At 49.3% G+C, this 11,496-nt stretch overlaps 1 protein-coding gene across 1 annotated transcript; it reads right to left on the bottom strand.

Moving 5' to 3' along the window:
• On the bottom strand, nucleotides 1,617-3,418 carry LOC8075735 (probable galacturonosyltransferase-like 9). Its single transcript, XM_002452535.2, has one exon. The coding sequence runs from the start codon at nucleotides 3,162-3,164 to the stop codon at nucleotides 2,058-2,060; it is 1,107 nt and encodes a 368-aa protein (XP_002452580.1). The 5' UTR covers nucleotides 3,165-3,418; the 3' UTR covers nucleotides 1,617-2,057.

Here is an 11,496-nt window from a genome sequence, read left to right as displayed (position 1 = left end):
TTGGGCAGTGCCCATCATTGGCATGGCATGGCACATTGGCATTGGCATTGGCACTGTCCGGCTCCGGCCGGCCTAAAAGAAACTCGTGCTCTTGTCCGTCGTCGTCCCGTCCAGCCCCGGCCCGGGAGAGTACGTACGGGTATGAAGCATGTGAAAGGAATTGAATACAATGGCGTAAGGGTGGTTGATGACCACCAGTGGGTGTGGGTGTGGGTGGATGGAGTTCATCGCACTCACAAGGGTGTGATGGACTGTTTATAAAAAAAAAAAACACGAAATGTGAAAAGGGCAGTAGACAAGCAGGAGGGAGGAATACAGGCAATCATTAGTTGCACTTGCATTGCGTTTCCAGCTCTCCAGCTGGAGCTGGTCACTGCCAGCCTCCAGCCTGGTCAGCTGTGTATAGTGTAGCCTTACACCCTTGCCAAGCGATGTGGGGAGCAAGATAACCTGCACCGAGAGCCGTCCGATTGAGGGGTAGCGGCCACAGTTTCTCCCGGCGCATTACCAGGGCATGGGACCATGATATTTGGGAGAGTGAATTGTTTTGTTTCTTTCAGAAATCAGAATCCTAGATATCAATCACAGTTATTGCTCTGTGGTCTCTAGTGTAGTGGGAGCAAGATGTCCAGGTCCAGCCCAGCTGCAAAAAGCCTACAGCTACAGCTGCTTGCTCAAGTTATCGCCAGAGAGAGATGTCACTGCATGTGGAGGATGCCTCACCAATCACCGCAAAACATAATTGAGATGCTGATGCCACTGCCGCGATTTCAGAAAAACACAGCCTTTGGAACTTTGATGTTTATTATGTCAGGTTTCAAATGATCAGTTTCCTTTCCTCCAATCCTAGTGCATTCCTGCGGTCTGCTTTCAAAGATTCCATCGCCTGTGACTGCTAATTTAAACAGAGGTCATCTTTCTCTATGGTTTTGTATACATTTAGGTGGCGTTAGTTGGAGGACTAGAGGTGGTATTAACACTGTATTATGAGTCTGTTGAGACGTCCCCGTCCTTACGCTTCCACCTTCTTCTGATATAAAAAGTTCATCCTAACTAACTTCAATATTATTGCTATTTCCCTTTCTTTGCAGCTCTCTTGGTGCACACCCATCTGTAAAGATCCTCGCGTAGTCTAATGCTCTTTTAATTCATGATGCTTCTGCATATGTGTAACACTGAAGAAACACCATTGGCCACAGCTCAAAAGTCGAATCAAACAAGTCATCACCATCTTGGAAGCAATATGAACTTCCAGAACACAGGAAATAGTATTTCAAGTTCAACAACAGGTAAACACAGGAATCAAACATCAGCTGGAGTTTGTGGGGCGTTGAAGAACCAAAGGGTGTAGAACTAAAAACAGCAGACAGACAGGTATACTAGAACTTCAACATGTTATGCCATTCTGGATGGAGTAAGGATGACAAGGAGATAAATGAATTAGGCCATTCTTGCTGACCATAATAAGCCAAACCAGAACAGCAAACCATTGTGCTATCCAAGATTCCCAGCATAGATAAACATGGCAACCGAGAGAGCAATTGGCAGGACATCAGGCCATTCTGGATGATGGAATTCACATATAGAAGGATTTCAGCAAAGGCACAAGACCAGGATGCACTCGAATTGTTCCAAATCAATTTAATTAAATCCATATTATACGAGTGTACTGAATAGACATGTAAATGAAACAATTCTGAACTAATAGACCAAAAACTGAAACCTTTATCCTATCCAAGAATTGTACACCACCAATCAAGTAATTTTCCTTCCAACCCATGATAGTCACAACCTCCAAACCAGAGCCTAATGAATCAATCCGAATCATAGTGCAAAATGAACAAGAATTTGCTCCCCCCCTATTCACTGTCTTCATCCCCTTGCTGCTGCTGCAATCTGTATACCGCCCCTCCCCTGTACAGCCGAAGGCGGCAGCTGACTTGCAGCAGCAGCAGCAGCTGTGGCAGCAGTGGCAATGCATTGCAAGGCAATTCCATTACCGGCCAAGAACCACGGCATCCCCAAATCAAAGAATTATTGTGTGTATATCTGAACTTCTACCATGCCGCCGATGATGACAAGGCTGACCGGGACGGCCCTGATGCTGATGATGAATCATTCTCGCCAATGTAGAGGTCGTACGACCTCCAGGTGTGGTCGAGCGGGCAAGGCTTGCCGGCGTCGAGACGGTCCCATGGCTTGCCCTTCCCGGACCAGTGCATCAGGCTGACGGGCCCGTTATGGAGAGGGCGGCAGCTGCCGAAGACGTTGTCGCCGCCCAAGCCGTGCTGGTTCCACCGGTGGTCGACAGCCTCAATCTCGCCGGCGAAGACGAGCAAGAAGGGGGGCAAGGAGCCAAGCTCGTAGATTCTTTTCTCCTTCTGCATCTCCATCCAGCGCTCGATGCGCTGGCGGTAGTTGCCAACGCGCCATCTCCGGAGGTCGATGACCATGACGCCCGTATTGAAGTAGCAGGGCGCGCGGCGGCGGCCAGCAAAGACTCTGGCGCCGAGGACGGGGTCGTTCCAGAAGGCCTCGGTGAAGTAGCGGGAGAAGTTGGCGTGGCAGTACTCGGGCGCGGCGACGACCGCGGCTGCGGGCAGGCGCGTCTCCCAGAGCCTCCGCACGTCGTCGACGGCGAGCACGTCGGAGTCGAGGTATATCGCGCGCGGGACGCAGCGCGGGAGCAGGTCGGCGAGGTGGTTCCGCGCGTAGTTGAGCGGCGCCTCGAGCGCGGCGCGCACGGACGCGGAGATGAGCCCGGCGACCGCGTCGGCGCGGAACGGGTAGATCTCGAAGCGCAGGGACGGGAAGGAGGCGGACACGGCGGCCCGGAGGTCGGCGACGGCCGGCGCGCCGCCGCCCTCCGCGGCGAGGAAGTGGAAGAAGAGCGACTCCGGGCAGGAGGCGTGCTTGAGCAGCGAGTAGATGGCCGCCATGGAGCCCCTGAGGTAGTGCGCGTCGAGCGTCATGGCGATGTGCACCAGGCCCGGGTCGCAGACCCCCGCGCCCGCCACCGGGGCCGGGCACCCCTCCCCGTTCCTGTACTCGGGCGCCTCGGCGAACCTCGGCAGCCCCGCCGCCGCTGTCGCCGCCGGCCCCGATGCGGCCAATAACGCCACCAGCACCAGCCCGGCCCACATCGCCGGGGAGGGCGCACCCATGGCCGCCGCCGCCGAGGGGATCCCCCTTGGTCCCCGCCCCGGCCGGCTCACCGCTCGCCCTCGCCCTCGCCTCGGGGGCGTCGGGGGGTCGGGTCCGGTTGTGTGGTTTCCCTCCCTGGAAGTGGTCGGCGTCGTTGGTGTATGCGCCTGCGCGTAGGTGTGCGGGCGCGGGTGGCGTCCGCGTCCGCTCCGCTCCGCTCGCTGGATCCCTCGACCTCGAGATGGCAGGCAGGCAGGCAGCCTGGGCTGGGTCGATCGGCCGGTTCGTTTTATCGGGGGACATTTATATGTGGCGTTACCAATAAAGCACGCGTGGAAGGTGGGTCCCACGTGCGCTTCGTTGGCTTCGGCATTTTCTTTCCTCTTTGCCTTGCCTTGCCTACTCGTTCTTCCGTCTGCAAAATCGCAATTGCAAGCGGGGCATCATCGCCTAGGGGGTGGGGCCGCGCGCGGAGCAGGGTTAATTACGGCGTGGTTAACGACCTGGGCTGTTTAATTAGGGCTAATTCGGGAGGGATTAGCAGCAGCAGGCCGCCAGCTGTGTACGTACGGCGACGCGTATACACACTCATACAATCATACACCTGCGAACGTATGCAACTCGATCACCTCTGTCCTCTTCAACGTCTTTCCAGTGTTCCCTCGTCGTCGTCGTCTCAGGCCTTGTTTAGTTCCAAAAAATTTTGCAAAATAGAAATAGTAGCACTTTCGTTTGTATTTGACAAATATTATCCAATTATGGACTAACTAGGCTCAAAAGATTCATCTCATCAATTTCGACCAAACTGTGCAATTAGTTTTTATTTTCATCTATATTTAATACTTCATACATACGTCTAAAGATTCGATGTAACGGAGAATCTGAAAAATTTTGTAAAATTTTTGGGGTAGTTCCAAAAAATTTTACAAAATCAACACTGTAGCACTTTCGTTTGTATTTGACAAAAATTATCCAATTATAGACTAAATAGGCTCAAAAGATTCGTCTCGTCAATTTCGACCAAGCTGTGCAATTAGTTTTTATTTTCATCTATATTTAATACTTTATGCATGCGTCTAAAGATTCGATGTGACGGGGAATCTGAAAAGTTTTGCAAAATTTTTTGAGAAGTAAACAAGGCCCTAGTAGTATCTACCAGTGCTGGCTGCTGTTGGTAACGGCCACCGGTTAGGTTAGCACATGACATGAGCGAGCAGCTAGGAAGCCCGGTGACAGGGGTTGTTTACTGGCTGGCGCTTAAGCGTCTTGCACCCGACAACGAAACTACCAATAAAAAAGCCAAATGCGAAACGATCGTGAACGGATGAACAGGGTAGGGGGGGCGTGGCGGCGTGCACAATCTGCTCCCACGGCAGTTGTCTGCTGGATCGCAGGAATGCAGAGAGCGGCATCGGCAAATGGAGAGCGCTCAGCACGTAACTGCGATTACTATATAACCATTTTTCGTTGCTAAAAGTGGAGTAAACTAGGCCTTTGGTCTATGCATGCGTGGGTTTCAATGTCGTCGAAGAAGCAAGGCCGGGCCGGGGCATATATATATATATATATATATATATATATATATATATATATATATATACCAGCTTCGATCCTGCTGGATTTGCTTTGCTGCACAGCTTGTGTTCCGTAGAGATCCACTAATCCAGGGGTCAATTGAATGGAGATGGTCCAGATGGAGCCCGCGCATTTGAAATACCACTACGTGATTTTGTTTGTGCTGTGGTAACTAAATTTTGTCCAATTATTATCACGGGGTTATGAAATAGTCAGCCTTGACAGGGAAATCACGATTACTAATTCCCTGGAAAGTTCACGCGCCGTGGTAAATATATATGGACAAAGTCATAACGCCGTACAGATAGTGTTACGGGTAATAATCTTGGTTCATCTTCCGTTAGAAACTACCAGCAAATTAATTATAAGGACCTATTCACTTGAACTTGATAGTATTACTTTTAAGCCATAAAGTAGTATTTTTCTCTAGCCATGAAACATTGTTTTTCTGTCACAATAAATCAACGTTAGTATCTGCACCAGCGGAAAAAAACAGCTAAGGATGAAAAATAGGAAGAAGGATCTGTGCTCCTGGTACAGTTTTGCTGGCTTTGCAGCTGATAGCACTATAGCAACATGTTCTGCGAACTGTGATACATGATGTCTTGTTGGTATATATATGCAATGCTATATATGGTGCATATATATCCAAGCCTGCCAAGTTCCATTGATGCAACTCGTTGTGTGTGACAAAATGTACAAATCTTGTTGCGTAGCGCATGTATTATATCAACATATGGAAATTTTTATACGATACCCGTGCTCTGCTCCATGTGATGCCAATATTCTTTATAATATAAATTTAACCTTTTTTTAGTATAAAGTAAGCAAGGAAATCAAAAATTGGTACTCGGTCAAAATTCGCTCACACGGTATTCCCTGATCGCGGTCCAGGCCCAGCGTCGCGGGCTAGCCCCGGGGCCCATGACGGCGCACGCTGTGGCCTGTGGGGCCCAGACAACAGTGACCGCTTTTAGGTGTGCACAGGCAGGCAGGCTGATCTAAACGTGGCGCCACGTGCTTTGGTTCCACCTCCGTGTTCGTCCCCCGATGTACCTGTAGCGTGCTCAACAAACGTGCACAGAATATACTCGTATACTACAATATATACTTTTCTTTTCCCAAGAAATGGCAATCGATCAAACTTGATACTTGGCTGATTTTTATTGTAAAATCCAAAATGCTCTTTGTAATTCATTTTTTTTTTGCGACTGCTCTTTGTAATTCTTCACAAGCAGCGTCCGGTCGCGAGAAGCTTCCGGAAAACTATATGAACATTACGTTGTTTGTGTTTGATTAGTTGACCATCTGAAGAGCAAGCTAGTACCGACTGCCTTTCCGTGAACGTAGTGTCTCTAGAAGTAAAGGGGTTTCCGTGTTGGAAGAGTCCTCCTACGCCCGTGGCCAACTTGCTGGTCCCCGTGCCTTGATGTAAATTTTTTTTGAAATTTGACACTGTAGTATTTTTATTTATATTTGACAAACATTGTCCAATTATGAATTAACTGACTCAAAAGATTCGTCTCGTGATTTACAGATAAACTGTGTATTTAGTTCTTCCTTTTATCTATATTTAATACTTCATGCATGCGTTCAAAGATTCGATGTGATGGAAAATCTTGTAAAGTTTTGGAATTTTAGGTGTATCTAAACAAGGCCTCGGTGATGGAAAAAAGGACCATACGCCGCCACATAATAACGGGAGCATTTCAAAAATCCAGAGGATCTTTACATAAACAGCACAAAAATTCCAGAATTCAAGAGATAGTTGCTGCTCGCCGTGCTTCCTTTCCTTTAACTGTGGCTTCCCAATGAAGGCTTCTAACTTTCCAAGGCAAATGCCAGCAGCTCGTGAAGCACGGAAAAGTTGTGCCTAGACACGGATGCATCGCGTCGCGCATATGGCTCTCGACGGCCGTCGGGTCGCGGGTCGCGGGTCGCATCCATCCGCCGTGAATGCTTGACGTCGCTGCCAAGTTTTTCCATGGCGTAGTAAAATCCGTCGTGCCTTCTGATAACCTGCTGCTGCGTAACAGCATTCGCTACTCGATCAACACACTACTGGACCCAACATGTTCGAGAAACGATTCGACCTCTCGACACGTACATGGAAATTAGTTTTTCTGCGTTCACCTTCGGGATGGCGAGCAGGACGGAGTGGGACTTGTCGCTGCTGTACACGCATGCAACTTCGCAAGCTTGCGACGCCGACAGGCCTGCACGTTTTATCGGTTTTCTATTTGATGATGAGTTGGTGAGGAAAAGCACCGGGCAGCTACTCGATCAGCTGGCACATGTCTCCAATTCGTTTTGCAATTTTTTTAAGGACAAAAGGGGGGCCCTTGATCTCTGTAGTCTGAACATTATATATATACACACACTTGTGGCATTTTCCACACATAAAGTGGCTTACACGCTCAGACAAACCTTGGCGATCTGGGTGGGACTGGGACTAAGAACAGACCTTGACGAAAATCATTCACACTAGTAAGAACTTTATTTTTTCTATTGATAATACTGATCAGATTACAGAGGGGATACAATATTGTATTTTGTACTACTTTTTCTGAGACGAATTAGACATGAGAGCTGTCAATTATATAAATTAAAAAGAAAAAAACACGGCTTAGACTCCGTTTGGTTTGGTTTCTATTGGTACAAACTCTCGTCACATCGAATGTTTGGTTATATGGAGTATTAAATATAAACTATTTATGAAACTAAAGATACAGTTAGAGAGTAATTTATAAGATAAATTTTATAAGCCTAATTAGTCCATGAATTGAACACTAATTACTGAATAAAACAAAAAAAGCTACAGTACCTATTACATTTTAACACTTCGAACCAAACATCTCAAGTACAACGGAGCAAGTATTTTGTACGGCTACCACTACGTGTTAGCCGTGGTATTACATAGTACTACCGACCGTGGCAGATTGCCAAACTTTTCTACGCTGCAAAAGGCTTGTTATGTTGCCGGCTAATGCACGTCTAACGACCTTTTCAGGGTAGTGTAAAAATTGGCAGCGTCTTGTCACCCTGAGCTTGACGTCGCTGTCACAGTTTGTTGCGTGCTTCTTGCAGTGATCCCTTCCGTTGTTGCTTTATGCCCCAGCCTGACAAGTGTGATGAGAGGGCTAATGGTACCATTACCATAGCTAAGCTACACGTTTTGGTTAGTTACCTGTACTAGGAAAGTTGTTTACCTGCATGTTCTGTTACGTCTCTCCATCCCGGGCGGGAATGTGTGCGGTGCAATCTGATTCTGGGTAGCTTTTCCTTGCCGTGGATTTGTGCGTAACAGTCATGCGACCAAACGCAAACAGTGAACGACGTCGTTGGTGACAGGTTGCTTTGCGTGCGCTAGTTTCTGACTTGGACAATGAATTAGTTCTTCCAATAATTGCCGCCACAAAGTAACACCACAGCACTACTACTAGTAGAACCTCGTAGCCTTTCTCACAGAAGAATTATATGTATATAGGTATAGTACACAAAAGCTCTAAGCTTATTCCAGCAATTTAATGTGCCAGTGTTGACAACAAAAAAAAAATCCCCCAATTTCTCCGTGCTTAACTGCTTATGCAACACTCGTCAATGTCTGAACTGGTCTTGCAAATATACGCAATTGGGATTGTCTCCGTCACGGAGATTAGAAAGAACAGGCACCGTACCTACCGGCTCAGCACATCTACTATATGACTGCTGTATTTATAAAGTTGGAGTACTTTAGGCTTCAGTTTACTCGATCAAACCTGCAAATGACGCCCATTTTCCCCGTCCGTACTAATCGATCGATCTGCGTCTCTGTCTCACCAATCGCGTCTTTCAGTTGCAATTTGCCACTGGAAAAGCGATGCACGGGAAACGTCTGCTTCGTCATCAGCATCCAAGCAACTGGTACTAAGGCCTTGTTTAGTTCGCAAATTTTTTTGTTTTGGGGTACTGTAGCTTTTTGTTTTTATTTAAAAAATATTGTCCGATCACGGAGTAACTAGACTCAAAAAATTCATCTCACAAATTACAAGTAAACTGTGTAGTTAGTTTTTATTTTTGTCTATTTTTAATGCTCCATACATGCGACCAAAGATTCGATGTGACGGAGAATCTTGAAAATTTTTGCGAACTAAACAAGGCCTAAAACGACTGAATATGACTATGAAGAATATACGAGCCATGGAAAAGGAAAACTCCAGTTGCGGCAGGTAGTCAAACCCCAAGCCTTAACGCGAAAGCAAGAGAAAGTAGCCGAATATGCCTGTGAACTACAGCAGCAGTAGGAGGAGAATATCATCAGAATACTAATAACTGCCACCAACAACATCGAGCCGGACTCGAGAGTAGCTACGCGGACGGGCTCCTTGACCGACCCGAAGATGGGGATGGGCGGTCTCGATCGCGAAAGAGAACACGGTGAATCTTGGGAAAAAAAAAAAACTTTAGGTTTTATTCGGGTTCGGTCGTTTTAACTTGCAGAGTCTGCAGACACAGACGGACAGCGACCGCGTCTGAACTCTGAAGTAGGAAGGAACTCCAACGCGTCGCGACACCGACGTTCACACCCGAGCGACACAACAAAACGGAGGAAACGGGGACATTCTGCGGCCTGGGCTATAGCTAAGCTCTGCCAATTCGTGTGACAGATGCCCTGGTTTAAGAAGACGGCGTGTCATGATAGGCCGCGGTGGCGATAGGTAGAACGCTGCCGCGTAGGGGTGGGGCGCGCCCCGGAACAGAAACGTTCTTGGACCCTTCCCGTCGGCCGTCGCGTGTCCCTTTGCGCTGTCTGGACAAGGAAACGAATGGGGGTGGGCTCGCGCCGGGGCCGTCCAGGAACAGGAGCGGATGGTACTGCGCGGTCTCGTGGCACCCATGCAAGCTATTGGTGACTGCTTCCAATTATGTGCCGCGTGCGCTACAAGAAGTCCTCGTGCGTGCGTGTGCTTGATTCGATCGTCCACGATTTTTTTTTTGTGAACGAAAGAATATTATACTGTGCATACTTGTGCGCGCCAACGCCAAGAGTTCGTCGCTGGAGAGGGAGGGAAGGGATTGTTTACCCTTTTTCTTTGCCTCCTGCTGCTAATCAGCCAAAGTATTTGGATCGATTTGGTTACGTATCAGATTCGCTGGGTGGCTAGTTGCCTTGTGCAGAGGGGCCTTCAGAATATGCTCTAGCACGTACTAGCACCGAGGGAGCCCCGGAGCGGAGAGCGGTGCTCCTTTGCACCGACACCGTTCGGCGTTCGTCAGCGTGCTTGGTAGTGGCAGCCGGGTAGTTGCCACGAGTCGCGACGTGCTGTCTACAGTATACAGCAGAGTAGCAGTGACATCCGCATGGCGTCATCCCCAGGCGAGGCGAGGGGTGGGTCACGCCAGTTTTCTGACGGGCTACGAGCCTAGTACCACGACTAGCAACAGGCCGGCGGCGCTCGCGAACCAAACGAGTCTACCGGTCTACAGTTCCAGTTCATGCGACGCGCGAACCAACCGGCGCCGGACACGCGAGACCCGTCGCACGTACGTGTCGCCCAGGCGCGCCACGCCAGCGCCGCGGCCGGAGTCACGGCGGTGCGCAGGAGGGACTCGGCTGGCGGTCGGGGTCGTGATTCGGGAACACGGTAAAAATGTCTCGTCTCTGACGTCTCTCCCGCGGCCTAAAAGCCTACGCGGTCAAGCACCGAAGCAGCAGCCAAGTCGCGTAGTACAGCGACACGGCCACGCGCCGGCGTGCGTACACACACCGCGCGCTTTTCCCTTCGCTTTTTCTGCGCGCGCGCCCGAGGCCGGGCCGAGGCCTTCCCGCCTTCGCGTCTCGTCGTCAGCTGTGCCGAGAGCAACACGTGTGGCGCCTCTGGCCGCGCCTGGCCCCCTACGGTTTGGTTTGGACTTTGGACCGGTATCATCCGATCCCCACCGGCGGCACGCAGCTCGCGGTGCAAAGGCAGCGGGTGCCTGTCGAGTTTGAAGCGGTCCCGCGACGCCGTGCGCGACGGCGGCAACGACGGCGATCAGATCGCGTTCGCGACTCGCTCGCGTGCTGGTTCTGACGGCAGGCCAACGGCTACTTTGTACTTTCTACCTGCGCGTGGCACTAGGACTGTAGGAGGGGGGGGGGGGGGGGGGGACTTGTGTGGTCATGTCCGTAGGTAAGGTTTCCTATCAATTGTGATTTTCCACAAAGTAGTAGTTGCTTGGCTATCTATAGAGCCTTTATCTAGGTATCTCTGTGTTTCTGAATAAATCAATTTTATAGTTATTTGTGTTAAAATTTATTAGGTTTAACTGAATTTGTAGAAAAGAACACCAAGATTTATAACAAAATTAGCATCGTCATACATCATAAACTATGCTCCTTTTCATAAATTTGATCAAATATAGCAATTTTTTTGACTTAACAGATGTCTAAAATTATCTGAAGAACGCAGGAAGCACCTTACAAACTGGCATCGTATTTGGAGACGAGAATGTCACGTATCGTGTCCAATGTACGATGGCCCACAACCCCTTTTTTAGCGTCCAGACGATCGATACAACCCACAGGCCACAGGCAAGAGCCCACGTTCGGGCGGACTCTACACAAATTCTTTCAGAAAAGGCCACTTTCAACTGTTGGCCCACTTGGCAGATCACAAGCTGAAGCCCGCTGCCAACACCAGAAGTTTTTGGCGCGCGCCACAGGAGGGTGGGGTCAAATGTTAACACAGATGGTGCTTTACCCGGAATCTGGACAGGGGGCCACCGGTGTAGTTCTTCGGGGTCCAGCAGGCAGCA

Source organism: Sorghum bicolor, chromosome 4 (assembly GCF_000003195.3).
Source record: "Sorghum bicolor cultivar BTx623 chromosome 4, Sorghum_bicolor_NCBIv3, whole genome shotgun sequence".
In the NCBI taxonomy this organism is placed as follows: Eukaryota; Viridiplantae; Streptophyta; class Magnoliopsida; order Poales; family Poaceae; genus Sorghum; species Sorghum bicolor.
This window is presented reverse-complemented; position numbering and strand designations above follow the sequence as displayed.